This window comes from Sorex araneus, chromosome 3 (assembly GCF_027595985.1).
Source record: "Sorex araneus isolate mSorAra2 chromosome 3, mSorAra2.pri, whole genome shotgun sequence".
In the NCBI taxonomy this organism is placed as follows: domain Eukaryota; kingdom Metazoa; phylum Chordata; class Mammalia; order Eulipotyphla; family Soricidae; genus Sorex; species Sorex araneus.
In genome coordinates this window covers 174,531,232-174,546,277 of record NC_073304.1, presented here as the reverse complement: position 1 = coordinate 174,546,277, position 15,046 = coordinate 174,531,232, and the positions used below count along the sequence as shown (strand labels likewise).

The 15,046-nt window shown below is 39.6% G+C and overlaps 1 protein-coding gene across 1 annotated transcript; it reads left to right on the top strand.

The window, feature by feature from the left end:
• Positions 1-3,503: 3,503 nt before the first annotated feature.
• Positions 3,504-4,448, top strand: LOC129403432 (putative olfactory receptor 8G3). The gene has a single exon (XM_055131730.1). It carries the CDS (start codon positions 3,513-3,515, stop codon positions 4,446-4,448), a length of 936 nt encoding a protein of 311 aa, XP_054987705.1. The 5' UTR covers positions 3,504-3,512.
• The last annotated feature ends 10,598 nt before the right edge of the window (positions 4,449-15,046 follow it).

The window sequence follows — 15,046 nt, the reverse complement described above, 5'->3', positions numbered from 1 at the left end:
GTGAGAATCCCTCACCCCAGCTTTTACCTAGAAATAGCTCTTCCTTGCCATTCTGTGGCTTACACTCCAGCCACACAAACCTGTCGCAGCAGTCTAACCTGCAGTGTCCTAACCAAAGTCACTGGCAAGGGCAGGGTCGTTGCAACTGGTTGTGTCATATTTGCTTCTTTTTCAATCTGATTAAAGCTAGAACTTTTATATGATATGCAAAAAAGATGTTTTCCAGAGCAGTAGTTTCTCACAAAGAAGTAATGATGGACATTACAGCTGAAATATTTTCAATGAAATCATTAAATATATTTGATTGTAAGTATAAAGTCCTTGAGATAAATATCACTTGTATCACTTGTCTTCCCTTTAATCTTCGATTTGCTTTACTGGGCTCCAGTAACGTCTCCATTTGTCCCTGTCATGTGTTAGTATAGCCCAATGATATCTGCTCATTCCAGGAACAGGAAGAGCCTCAAACCATTCATCTAGGGTTTTAATGTAGAAGTCTGATCATCTCATTGTTGGGCGGCCATGCGGTCTTTTGATGTCCCATGGAATCAAGTCGGTAACAGCTCCAGTCCAGTGGTCATCTCTGAATCATGTCCGGCCCATCTGATTTTTGATGTATTGGCAAATGAGACAGCATCCCTGATTCTTGACCATCAAAGGAGGTCAGAACTCCGGATTCCTTCTCTAACTTGATTGAGACGTGATAGTCCTAGCATAGCTTTTTTATTCCTCTTTAGGCTACCCGAATAGCATTCTAATCATGTTTGTCTAGGACCCAGGTCTTTGAGGCATATGTTAGTGCAGGAAGAACTGTGGAATCGAAAAGATGTGCCCGGATTTGAAGGGCCTTCATCCTCTTAACCACTTCTTTGATGCTCTCTAAGGCATTCCATGCTGCTCTCTTCCTCCTGCGCAGTTCTGGCGCCAGTCATTCCTCATGTAGAGTTCTCTATCCAGGTACACATAGCTGCTGCATTCAGAGATGTTCGTTCCATTGAGAGCAAGTGGAGCATCAGGGACTAGATCGTTTTTCATGAGCATCATTTTGTTGAGGTTCAGCTACAGTCCGACTTTTCCACACTCGAGGTTGAAGAGATAAATATTAATTAGGCAAACTTATATAGAGATAAAGTATAAAGAAACCAAGGCAATATTATATATTTTTATTTTTTATTGAATCACCATGTGGAAAGTTACAAAGCTTTCAAGGTTAAGTCTCAGTTACACAATGCTCAAACACCCATCTCTTCACCAGTGCACATATTCCACCACCAAGAACCATAGTAAACCTCCCCCCACCCTACCCCCACCTCGCCAGCTCCCCACCCCCCTATGTATCTGATAAATTTCACTTAACTTTCTCTTTACTTGGATTGCATTCAATATTTCAACAATAAACTCACTATTGTTGTTTGGAGTCCCCACCCCTGAAGTCAGACCTTCTGGAAAGGAAGCATTTGATAATTTGTTTTCCATTGTTGAGAATGAAGAGGTATGAGGTCGTGTGGCTACAATAGCGGCCACAAGGTTTTGGATTTCTGGATTCTAGTATTTTAGTAAAAAGTTTACCAGAAAAATTTCTGCCAGAAGTTGCATCATTGCAAGCTCGTACCTCTCTGCTACATTATATTCCACATATGAGTGCAATATTTCTATGTCTGTCTCTTTCTGACTCATTTCACTTAACATGATACTTTCCATTTGATTCACTTATATGCAAATTTCACGACTTCATCTTTTCTAACAGCTGCATAGTAGTCCATTGTGTAGATGTACCAAAGTTTCTTTAACCAATCATCTGGTTTTGGGCACTGCGGTTTTTTCCAGGTTGTGACTATTGTAAACAGTGCTGCAATGAATATAAAAATGCAAATGTCATTTCTACTATACCTTTTTGCCTCTCCAGGATATATTCCCGGGAGTGGTATTTCTGGGTCAAATGGGAGCTCAATTTCTAATTTTTTGAGAATCATCCATATTGTTTTCCAAAAGGGCTGAACAAGTCGGCATTCCCACCAGCAGTGAAGAAGAGTCCCTTTCTCCCCACAACCACACCAATACTGATTGCTTTTATTATTCTGGATGTGGGCCACTCTGTGGTGTGAGATGGTATCTCATTCTTGTTTTCTTGTTATACAAGTCTGCCTCTCCCTGATGATTAGTGATGTCCAGCATTTTCTCATGTGCCTCTCAGCCATTCGAATTTCTTCTATGGGGAAGTTTATGTTCATTTTCTCATCCCACTTTTTGATTGGGTCTGCAGTTTTCTTCTTGTGGAGTTCAACCAGTGCCTTGTATATCCTTGATATCAACCACTTATTGGATGGGTATTGGGTAAATATCCTTTCCCATTCTGTAGGATGTCATTGTACTTTGGTCACTGTATCTTTTGAGATGCAGAAGTTTCTTAGTTTAAAGTACTCCCATTTATTTATCTCTGTTTTCACTTGCTTGGCCAGAGGTGTGTCATCTTTGAAGATACCGTTGGCTTCAATGTCCTGGAGAGTTTTGCCAACCTTGTCTTCAATGTTCCTTAGGGATTCTGGTCTGATGTTGAGGTCTTTAATCCATTTTGATCTGACTTTTGTACATGGTGATAGGTGGAGATCTGAGTCCATTTTTTTGCATATAGCTGTCCAGTTTTGCCAGCGCAATTTGTTAAACATGCTTTCCTTGCTCCACATTTCTTGCCTCCTTATCAAAGATTAGATGATCATATATTTGGGGTCGTGTGTCAGAATATTCAAACCTGCTCCATTGGTTTACAGCTCTGCCTTTGTTCCAGTACATGTTTTTTAATTACTACTGCTTTGTAGACGAGTAGGAAGTTGGGGAGGTTGATTCCTCCCATTTTCTTTTTCCAAGAATTGATTTAGCTATTCCTTGGTGCCTATTGTTCCATATAAATTTCAGGAGTGCTTGCTCCATTTCTTTGAAGAATGTCAAGGGTATCTTTATAGGGATCGCATTGAATTTGTACAATGCTTTGGGAAGTATTGCCATTTTCATAATATTAATTCTTCCAATCCATGAGCAGGGGATATCTTTCCATTTCCTCATGTCTTCTTTTATTTCCTTTAGTAGCGTTTTGTAGTTTTCATTATACAATTCCTTTACCTCCTTAGTTAAGTTGATTCCGAGATTTTGATTGTTTGAGGTACATTTGTGAATGGGATTACTTTTATCATGTTGCTTTCTTCTCCCTCATTATTTGAGTATAGGAAAGCCGTGGACTTTTGGGTGTTGATTTTATAGCCTGCAATTTTTTCTATACAAGTCTATTGTTTCTAAGAGTTTCTTGGTAGAGGTTTTAGGGTTCTCTAAGTATAGTATCAAATCATCTGCAAATAGTGAGAGTTTGATTTCTTCCTTTCCTACCTGAATTCCCTTAATGCCTTTTGCTTGCCTAACCGCTATAAGGAAATATTATTTTACCAATGGAATTGGTTCTATAAGTTAATGTCCCCCAAATGTTGATCTTTATATTTCCTTGTAGAGATACCCAGAAGAAAATGTCAACAGGAAATCATTCCACCGTAACTGAGTTCATCCTCGCGGGGCTGACAGCTCGTCCAGAACTCCAACTACCACTCCTCCTCCTCTTCCTCGGAATCTATGTGGTCACCGTGGTGGGGAACCTGGGCATGATCATACTCATAGGCCTTAGTTCCCACCTCCAAACACCCATGTACTATTTCCTTGGTTGCCTGTCCCTCATTGATCTCTGCCATTCCACAGTAATCACCCCCAAAATGCTTGTGAATTTTGTGACTGAGAAAAACATCATTTCCTACCCAGAATGCATGACTCAGCTCTTCTGCTTCCTTGTTTTTGGTATTGCAGAGTGTCACATGTTAGCTGCCATGGCATATGACCGTTATGTTGCCATTTGTAGCCCCTTGCTCTATAATGTCATCATGTCCCCTCACATCTGCTTCCTGCTCACCATGGCAGTTTATATTTTGGGCATCATAGGCTCTTCAATCCATACAGGCTTTATGTTAAGACTGTCTTTCTGTAAGGCCAATGTGGTCAACCATTATTTCTGTGATCTCCTCCCACTCTTAGAGCTATCGTGTTCCAGCATCCACATCAATGAAATATTGGTTCTCTTACTTAGTACATTTAACATCATGATACCTGTATTAACAATCCTTGCTTCCTATGTCTTCATCATTGCCAGTATCCTCCGCATTCGCTCTGCAGAGGGCAGGTCCAAAGCTTTCAGCACCTGCAGCTCCCACGTGATGGCAATCATGATCTTCTATGGCTCTTTGTCCTTCATGTACCTGCAGCCACCATCCGTGAGCTCCATGGACCAAGGCAAAGTATCTTCTGTATTTTACACCATTGTTGTACCCATGTTGAACCCCCTGATCTATAGTCTTCGGAATAAGGATGTCAAGTTAGCTCTGTGGAAAATTCTGGACTATAGAAAACAATTATGAAAGGAATCATTATCATGGTGTCACACCACAGACAGTCCTTGGTTTTGCAAAATGGGATTTAACAGAATTTTGCTTGACATTTATTGAAATTGGGTGTTGCTTCCCATATGAAGCTTCTTCCATATTGCCTGAAAGCTACTTACGAGAAACTATGTTAAAGTTATTATGTTAAAGTTTATAGAAAAATATTTATTAAAAAATTAAAGATTATTATTTTATTTATTTATTTATTTATTTTTATTAGTTTATTTTTAATTAGAGAGTCATCGTGAGGGTACAGTTACAGATCCATACATCTTTGTGCTCATGCTTCTCCCATACAAAGTTCAATAACCCAAAAAATTAAAGATTATTGAGGATAAAATAATCCTCAATATTTTGCTCCCATTATCTATCCTTTTTTTTATTTAGCAAAAATTACTTAGACAGCAATACACAATGAATTCCAAAGTCACAAAACATAGTTACTGTCTTCAAGTAGAACTTGATACTACGGATATTTAGTAATCATTATAATGGTGTCTAATAAAAAAGTAAATATGGATTGAATGGAGTGAGATATGAAAAACTGAGTATGTCTATTATAGATTCAGAGCTGGTGAGCGGAATTTGTGCCTGAGGACATTTCTTTCATGATGGCGCCTCTGTTATCTAATTGTCCAATATAATCTTCTCAGTCTCCACATCTGAGGCTCTAAATAGTAAACACATTTATGTTTTTCCCAATTTGCATGGAGATTAATTAGGAAGAGAGAATCCCTTCACTTTAATAGAATATAGTTCATTATGAATTGGGTGACAGAGAAATAAATTAAACAAATAAAACCACTTCAAGGGAATTGGGATTTCAAATATATTCCTCAGAGTATGAGGTCTGATCACCTATCTAAGACTGAGATTATCAAATTTTTCTACTGAAGTCATCAAATTCCGGACAACAGTCAGTATGCCTTACAGAGAGCCATGTTTGTTTTTCAAGTGGGAGAGAACCAATGGTGTGTAACTTTCCCTGGGAATTTTATCTCCAGTCCTGGCCTTTTCATAGAAATTTGAAAAGAATATCTTTTTGTTATTGTTGGTTTTTAAAGGGTCAAGCCTCACATCTAGCAACAATTCAAAGACTTTCAAAGAATTTTAAAGTACAGTCATTGAACCAAGATGCTGAAGAAGCCTGCCATTTGTCATATATACCCACGGCATGGTATTTGTCACTGGAAAGAAGAAACTCCTGGCATTTCTTGTCACACAATGGATTGGAGTTCATGGGACTAAGTGGATAAAGCCAGAGGAAAACACGTGTAAAATAATAACTTTTATATAGGAAATCTTAAGGGATCTGAAGGAACCCAAACTCATGAAACAGAGTGGTGTTTATCGTGGGCACTGGGGAAATACTTTTTTGGGCATGAGTTTCCAGTAGTCAGATGAGTTCATTCTAATAAGCTAAGGTATGACTGTAGTTCATTATGGCTGTACTTCATCATTATACATTATACAGTATAATGTAGTTCATTATACATTACTCTACGTGCTTCTCAAAGAGTTATTTCAAATGGCCTCATCACAAAAATTGGAATATGGGACAAGACAGAGACCTAATGTTGGCAGTGGTTATCCAATGGCAAATTGGTGAGGTAATCAGTTTGTTATATTTAAGTGAACCAAATTAACCCCACACATCTTTAGCATAAGCAATGTTTTACTTCATTATTTCAAATACGTCTAAAAGTTAGGGAAAAAGTCATCTTAATGACAAAGTGTACTGCAATTTTCATCTCAAATATTATACCACTTAGTACTTTGAATCAAACTATGTATCTTGTTCCAAATTCTAAAAAAAGTGAATCACTTACATAGTATCTATAACATATAGTTCTATAGCATTCCTCAGACATATATTTCTTAATTTTAGAGAGATTTTTTTCCTTTAGAAGACCTGCTAAGAACTTTTCATGTAGTTAGGACAGTATCTAGCAGAGGGTTTCATGCAGCCCCAAGTTAAAATATCCCAATGAGTACTTCATGATAAGTAGTACTAAAAGATGCAAAAACTAATAGGAAGATTTGCATATTTCATATGGAAAATTCCTTTAGAACAGGCTGATAGAATAAAGTTAAAGATTCCTGAAATTTTAAACACCATGGTGTCATCTGCACTGGATGATATATCATATCATATTAATCATATCATATATCATATCCTTGTCTCCAATTAGTACTCAGCAGTAACAATAAATCGCTCTTATATGACACCAATGAACCCTGGAGAATCAATGGGGGAAAGGGAAATTCTAATGGTTTATTTCCCCAAGAGTGGGCACTTGTGGGATGAGATTCCAGAGGGAGGCCATTATCATTGTTCGCTCCTTCTCAGGCTCTTAACATCAGCAACCAGAATATGAAACCATCATATAGTCTAAACTGCCCCGTGCAGAGGTCCACCCACTTCAGAGATCAGCACCAGTGACTCTCAGCTCTTTCCATAAAGACCGTTAGGCTATGAGCCCTGTGCACCAAGGAATTCTGAAGGTTAGTACTTGAAACTACCATTGCATCAACAAAGGGACGTTTCCTTTAGAGAAACAGATGACAAGTGCACAGAACTGAGAGTCTGGGGACCACGAGAGATCTACCTGAATCTGGCCCAATATTTTCCAGTTGATTCCTCGCCCCCAGCTCCCTCTAGGCACCAGGATGCACATGGGCACTGACTGGTCTCCACTGTCCTCACTCTCACAGTCACTCTCTTGCTGAGCAAGGGCTCCCATCCTCTCCCTGTTCCATCTAAATAACATGACAACAAAAACTATTTTATTCAGACATTTAAACTCACATGTGTGACGGCTTTATTTGCTTTTATTGAGCCTACCGTAGCTTATGACTGACTGAAAATGAAAATTAAGTGCTTGCTGTATTATTTATTGTAGACTTCCCAAGAGTAAATATGAAAGTAATATGGCCTCTGGGATGGGTCAGGGAAGGAGGGCATGCAGAATCTTAGATTTAGTTCACAGGACCACATTTCCACCTCTGCCAGCATATTGGTCATGGACTTACCCACAATCGTATCAAAAGAAAATTGTTTCCACAATTTCCACCCTTCCGACTCCTTGGATCTGGATGTCCACATTCTCTAGATTTAGGAATTTCTTAGCAATGATGTCTTTTACTGTTTTTTTTCATTGGGATTGGTTCCGTGTGGTTCTGGCACTCCAATGATACTTATGTTGCTTCTCTTGTGGTCATCCCTTAGGACTCTAATTCACTCTAGAGCCATTTTGAGATCTTTTGCCATTATTTGTTGTTGCCTATATGCTTTCTGCAAGTCATCTTCAAGCTCACTGATTCTGTCTTCGGCTGTAGCCATTCTATTATTGAGGGCTCCTAATGAGTTTTTAATTTCATCTACCAATTCTTTTAATTGTGTGACTTCTGTTCGTAGCTTTGAGATTTCTGCTCTCATTTCTTCCTGGATTATCTTGGTGGACCGTTCCAACGCTGCATCCATATCCTGACTTAATGTATTGGATGTTCGTTCCATAGTTGCTTTGAGTTCCTGAACCATCTTCATGATTTCCTCTCTGAATTCTTTATCTGAGAGGAGATTGTATTTCTGGGAAGTATCTGTTGGGGTTTCTGAGATCCTCTCTTCCATCTCTCCTGGTGGTGGGGATTTTCTCTGTTTCTTCATGTTGTTATGGGCTTTACTGTCAGGTGCACTACCTTAGCTTATAAGGGGGCTCAATTGAAGACATGGGGCTATGATATCTTTAAAAAGGACTTTTTTTCTGCTTGATGTGTTCACTGATAGTGTTTTTGAAATTAGGATGGGATAGGCTAATTAACTATTAGCATATAGTGACTAAGATGACCAGGGTATCTTAAGAGGAATAGGTTATACTGATTGTGACCCAGGCACCATGCATGGAATGAGAGAAACAACTGCTGCCACGTAAGCGGCCTACGCTCCAGAAATAGGCCACGCCCCCTTTGAGACCAAGCTCCCTGATGAGAGGGCAAGTCCCTTACATGGAGAGCAGGGAGGGGTCAGGGCCAGTGGGCGAGATGGCTGAGAGCTGCCAGGTGGGCCTGGGGGCTGCTGAGCAGGCCCCCGACCACGGGCAGGGGACAAGGGGAGGGCTTCTCCATGTTGGGCTGGATCTCCAAGGGGAAATGCCAATTACCTGAAGAACAGGGAGGGGTCAGGGCCAATGGGTGAGATGACTGAGAGCTGCCAAGTGGGGCTGGGGGCTTCCGAGCGGGCCCCTGACCGCGAGCAGGGGACAAGGGGAGGGCTTCTCCATGTTGGGTGTTGTATAATGAAAACTACAAAACTCTACTTCAGGAAATAAAAGAGGACCGGAGGAAATGGAAAGACATCCCCTGCACATGGATTGGAAGAATTAATATTGTCAAATGGCAATTCTCCCCAAAGCATTGTACAAATTCAATGCAATCCCTATAAGGATTTTCTTTGACATTCTTCAAAGAAATGGAGCAATCACTCCTGTAATTCATATGGAACAACAAGCCCCCACGAATAGCCAAAGCAATTCTTGGGAAAAAGAAAATGGGAGGAATCAACCTCCCCAATTCCTACTCTACTACAAAGCGGTAGTCATTAAAACAGCATGGTACTGGAACAAAGGCAGACCTGCAGACCAATAGGACAGGGTTGAATACTCTGACACATCCCCCCAAATATATGACCATCTAATCTTTGATAAGGGAGCAAGAAATGTGAAGTGGAGCAAGGAAAACATGTTTAACAAATTGTGCTGGCAAAACTGGACAGCTACATGCAAATAAATGGGCTTAGACCTCCATCTATCACCATGTACAAAAGTCAGATCAAAATGGATTAAAGACCTCAACCTCAGACCAGAATCCCTAAGGTACATTGAAGACAAGATCGTCAAAACACTCCACGACATTGAAGCCAAAGGTATCTTCAAAGCTGACACGCCACTGGCCAAGAAAGTGAAAACAGAGATAAATAAATGGGACTATCTCAAACTAAGAAGCTTCTGCACCTCAAAAGAAACAGTGACCAAAATACAAAGACAATGCACTGGTTGAACTCCAAAAGAAGAAAACTGCCAACCCGATCGAAAAATGGGGTGATGAAATGAACAGAAATTTTCCCAAAGAAAAAATCCGAATGGCTGAGAGGCACATGAGAAAATGTTCAACATCACTAATCATCAGGGGAATGCAGATCAAAACAACAATGAGATATCATCTCACACCACAGAGACTGGCCCACATCCCAAAGAAAAAAAGCAACCGGTATTGGTATGGTTGTGGGGAGAAAGGGACTCTCCTTCACTGCTGGTGGGAATGCCGACTGGTTCAGCAATTTTGGAAAACAATATGGACAATTCTCAAAAAGTTAGAAATTGAGCTTCCATTTGACCCAGCAATACCACTCCTGGGAATATATCCCGGAGAGGCAAAAAGGTATAGTAGAGATGACATCTGCATTTCTATGTTCATTGCTGCACTGGTTACAATAGCCACAATATGGAAAAAAACAGAATGCCCAAAAACAGATGACTGGCTAAAGAAACTCTGGTATATCTACACAATGAAATACTATGTAGCTGTCAGAAAACATCAAGTCATGAAATTTGCATATAAGTGGATCAACATGAAAATTATCATGCTGAGTGAAATAAGTCAGAAAGAAAGAGACAGACATAGAAAGATTGCACTCATATGTGGAATATAAAGTAGCTGAGAGGTACAAGCTTACAATGTTGCAATTTCTGGCAGATATTTCTCAGGACTTAGTTACTAAAATACTAAAATACAGAAATCCAAAACCATGCGGCTGCTAGTGCGGCCTCTCGACCTCATATCTCTTCATTCTCAGCAAAGGAAAACATATTATCAAATGCTTTCTTTTCAGCAGGTCGACTTTACGGGGGAGAAACTCCAAATCAATAATAGTGAGGTATTTTTTTGAAATATTGAATGTAATCACAGTAAAGTGAAAGTAAAGTGAAATTTACCAGTTACATATGCGGGGTGGGGGGCTGGGGAAGTGGGGGAAAGGGGGGGGGAGATGGTAGGAGGAACCTGGGGATATTTGTGGAAGGAAGGGGACATTGATGTACAATTGGTAGTAGAATGTTGTATGCCTGAAAGAACTCAATTATAAACAACTTTGTAAATCACTGTCTCAATAAACATTCCTGAAAAATATTTTTATTACTAAAAAATGATACCCAATACCACAAATGATGCCCCACTATGTATCTCAAACTATAGATGGCTGTGATTATTATAGATAGCATTCATTATTATTATAGTAAAATGAAAATATGCCATTGTCAATCATGATTTTAAGATATATATAAGAAATAGAATGAAAGATGATTGCTAATAATAGCAGTAGTACTATCAACAATGTGGCAGAATAATATAAAACAAATATGGGAATGGACAATAATGTAGTGTGCGGGGTGCTTTCCTTGCATATGGCTGACCTAGTTCAATCCACAGCACCATGCTCATGGTCTACTGAGCACTACCAGGAGTGATCCTTGAGTGCAGAGCCAGAGTAACCTCTGAGCATCACTCGTTGTGGGCCAGTAATCAAAATATATATTAATAAAATGAATGAAAAGTAAAAAAAAACAAATATAGGAGCTTCCTAATGATTGTTTAGATATCATTAATTATGGGGTACTGAAGTTCATAATTTCTCCTACTGTTGGATGGGAATCACTGCTTTCTTAGAAGTAGGAGAGACTTAAGAGACCCCTGAACTATGAATGTCCCCTGATAAGGACTGACTTCACCAGACCAACGTTTTCCACACACACATTTATATGTTCATAAACACGTAAACACTCATTTATACTTTTATTCTTTAGAATCATAGGTTCTGCTGAGAGGACAATGGGCAATGGAAATGATTCCACAGTGACCAACTTCATCCTCACTGGGTAGACAGACCGGCCAGAACTTCAACTACCACTCCTCCGCCTCTTCCTCGGAACCTATGTGTTCACTGCAGTGGGGAACCTGGGCATGATCATCCTCGTCAGCCTCACTTCTAACCTCTACACCCTCAGTGTTTTGCCAGGTTTATATGTAACTTTCATTCCTCTTTCTGGCATTGAAAAAACAGCTACTATATTTCCCCTGTATTGAGGGCTGGGAGATAAAATAACTATTTGAAAATGTTTGGTAATGAAAGCACTCCTTTGTCTACAATAACTATTAAAAAGGATAAAAAATAACCATCTCTATGGGGGTCAGAGTGATGGAACAGTGGGTACAGTGCTTGCATTGCACTGGCTGACCCAGGTTTGATCCCCAGAATCCTCTGTGGTCCCCTGAGCACCACCAGAAGTGATCACTGGCACAGAGCCAGGAGAAAGCCCTGAGCACTGCCAAATTGTATACAAAAGACCGAAAATCATACAAATTCAAAGCAAAAACAAAACATCAGCACTGCCTGTCATCATTGAGAATTGGAAAAGACTTGTTATTAAAATATTATAATAAGTGTTAGTTATATTTCAAGATAGAGCTGGAACTCTACTGAGCAAATGGAGATAAAGGACTTTGAAGGCTCCAAATGAGAAAAAAAATCAGAAATGCACTGGATTCCTTGGCACCTATAAGAAGGAGGAATGCTAGCAGTTTAAATCACTGAAGAGAACACTACAAAGTAATAGTAACAGTCTAACACTGTGTACAAGCAGAAACTCAGATAATGTTCTCAGAGTTTGCCTCTCTTCTGTCAATCTAAGCATTTGAATACATTGTAAAATGAAACAGATTATGAAATTTCTATAACTAACATTTTCAAGGATCATCTATGTCACCAGATGAATGATTTTTTTATTGGTGAGTCACTGTGAGGTACATTTACAGGTTTACATACTTTCGTGCTTGCATTTCAGTCATACAATGATTGAGTACCCATCCTTCCACCAGTGCTCATTTTCCACAACCAATGGTCCCAGCACCCCTCCCACCACCCCCAACCTGTCCTCACCACCCCTCCCACCTCTGTGGTGGGGCATTGCCGTTTGCTACCTCTCTTTTATTGGGTGTTGTGGTTTTCAATAGAGGTATTGAACAGCGATAGCTGTTCGGTCTATGGTCTACTTTTGGCACGCATCTTTCAGCCCAAATGGGTCCTCCCAACATCCTTTACTTGGTGTTCTCTTCTATATCTGAGCTGGCTTTTCTTCCAGAATGTGAGGGTGATTTCCAAGCAGTGGAACAGACCACCTGGTCCTTATCTCTACTACTCTTGGGTGTTAGTTTCCGATTCTGTTACTTTATATTCCACAGATGAGTGCAATCTTTCTATGTCTGTCTCTCTTTCTGACTCATTTCACTTAACATGATACTTTCCATGTTGATCCACCTATCTGCAAACTTCATGACTTCATCTTTTCTAAAAGCTGCATAGTATTCATTCTTAGATGTATCAAAGTTTTTTTAACCAGTCATCTGTTCTCGGGAACTTAGGTTTTTTCCAGATTTTGGTTATTGTAAACAGTGCATCAATGAACATACAAGTGCAGATGCCATTTTGACTATACCTTTTTGCCTCTCTGGGATATATTCCAAGGAGTGGTATTGCTGGGTCAAGTTGGAGCTCAATTTCTACTTTTTGAGAATCAACAATACTGTTTTCCAAAAGGGCTGAACCAGTTGGCATTCCCACCAGCAGTGAAGGAGAGTCCCTTCTCCCCATATCCATGGCAACATCACTTGCTTTTGTTCTTTGGGATGTGGGCCAGTCTCTGTGGTGTGAGGTGATATCTCATTTTTGTTTTGATCTGCATCTCCCTGATGATTCGTTATTAGGAGAATTTTCTCATGTGCCTTTTAGCCATTTGAATTTCTTCTTTGAGAAAGTTTCTGTTGATTTCATCACCCCATTTTTAATGGGTTTGGATGTTTTTTCTTTTTTTTTTAAGTTGCAATGTTCTTTATTTTGGTTGTCATACCAAAGGCAAAGTTTCTACATTTGGAAACTAGTAGATTTAAATCAAGTAGGAATGTCATTGAGAGCACCGTCTTATACACTTCCCCTAATCCATACGTTTTCATAAACAACATTGACAGGACACTGAAGAAATACAATGAGAATGTAAGTGACTTTTGTTCCCATGTGTGTTACCTTTGTTTTTTTTTTTTTGAATTTTTGTATTGAGTCACCATGTGGAAAGTTACAAAGTTTTCAGGTTTAAGTCTCAGTTATACAATGCTCGAACACCCATCCCTTCACCAGTGCACATATTCCACCACCAAGAACCACAGTATAGCTCCACCACGCACCCCCACACCCCTAGCCCTCCACGCCCCTAGCCCCTCCACGCCCCTAGCCTCCCGCCTGTGTAACTAATAAATTTCACTTTACTTTCACTTCGATTGCATTCAATATTTCAACAAAACTCACTATTATTGTTTGGAGAGTCTCTCCTTTAAAGTCGGACCTGCTGAAAAAGAAGCATTAGATAATTTGTTTTCTTGTGGAGTTCAGCCAGTTTTCTGTATATCCTTGATATCAACCCCTTATTGATGGGTATCGGGTGAATATCTTTTCCCATTCTGCAGACTGTCTTTGTATTTTGGTCACTGTTTCTTTTGAGGTGAAGAAGCTTCTTAGTTTAAGATAGTCCCATTTGTTTAACTCTGTTTTCACTTGCTTGGCCAATGGGTGTCACCAGATGAATTTTAGAATCATTATGTTATCTTCGTGCTGACTATAATAAGTAGGTTGGACTTGCATCTCTCTCTGTCTCCTCTCCCGCACACAGTGCTTTAAACCAGAAGATGGTCAGTGATTCAGGATGAAGATAACTGACTCAACAGGGACATAAGTGCCCTTGAAATTGTTGCTCCACTCGCTACAAAATGTAGCTTTCAATGTTTGCTTTCAGAAAAAGGCTCTGTCCCCAGAGCCTTTGTACCTTCCACAAACCAGTCATCAGGAAACATGGAAAGAAAAAGGTAGTGTTCCCTCACTGGAAGGAAACACCTGAAAACAACAGATCTTGCCTACCCCTAAGTCCCTTTGGTAAGAATGTAGTCTTACCAAAGGATAACACTGGCTATGCTGGGGACTATGCAATAACCTGAATCTCTAGCCATGCATCAAAGTGAGACACAGGCCATTAATTTTCAAGAAGGAAATGAAGACTGGCAGGGAGAAATAATGCACAGTGGCTTTCCCTCTGAAATATGTGTAAATATCTTCGATTATATTCATCTCTCAAGAGTTAAGCATTTGAATTTAGACTTGTGTCTAAATAGTAATGTGAAAGTTGATCTTAATGCACAAATAATATACATTGATGATGTAATAACTATTAGGAACTGCTTAAATACTGTAGCCATGCTGGGCGGAAGGCTTTCTATATGCCAATAACACTGAGTGCATTTCTCGGTTTTTACTTCATTCATGCCCCTTACCCACTAGGAACTGTTTACTTAATGAAAATTTGGGTGTTTCCAAATTTCACAGTTTGGAAAATTGTGAAATTCCAATGGCAAACACAACTCTATGTTAGCTAGGCATTTCTAGCCACAGCATGTGATTTTTTTCTTATAGTCCATTTTAT

What these genes read in the sequence shown, in the direction of transcription:
- LOC129403432 (XM_055131730.1), top strand. Translation starts at nt 3,513, where the DNA reads ATGTCAACAGGAAATCATTCCACCGTAACTGAGTTCATCCTCGCGGGG.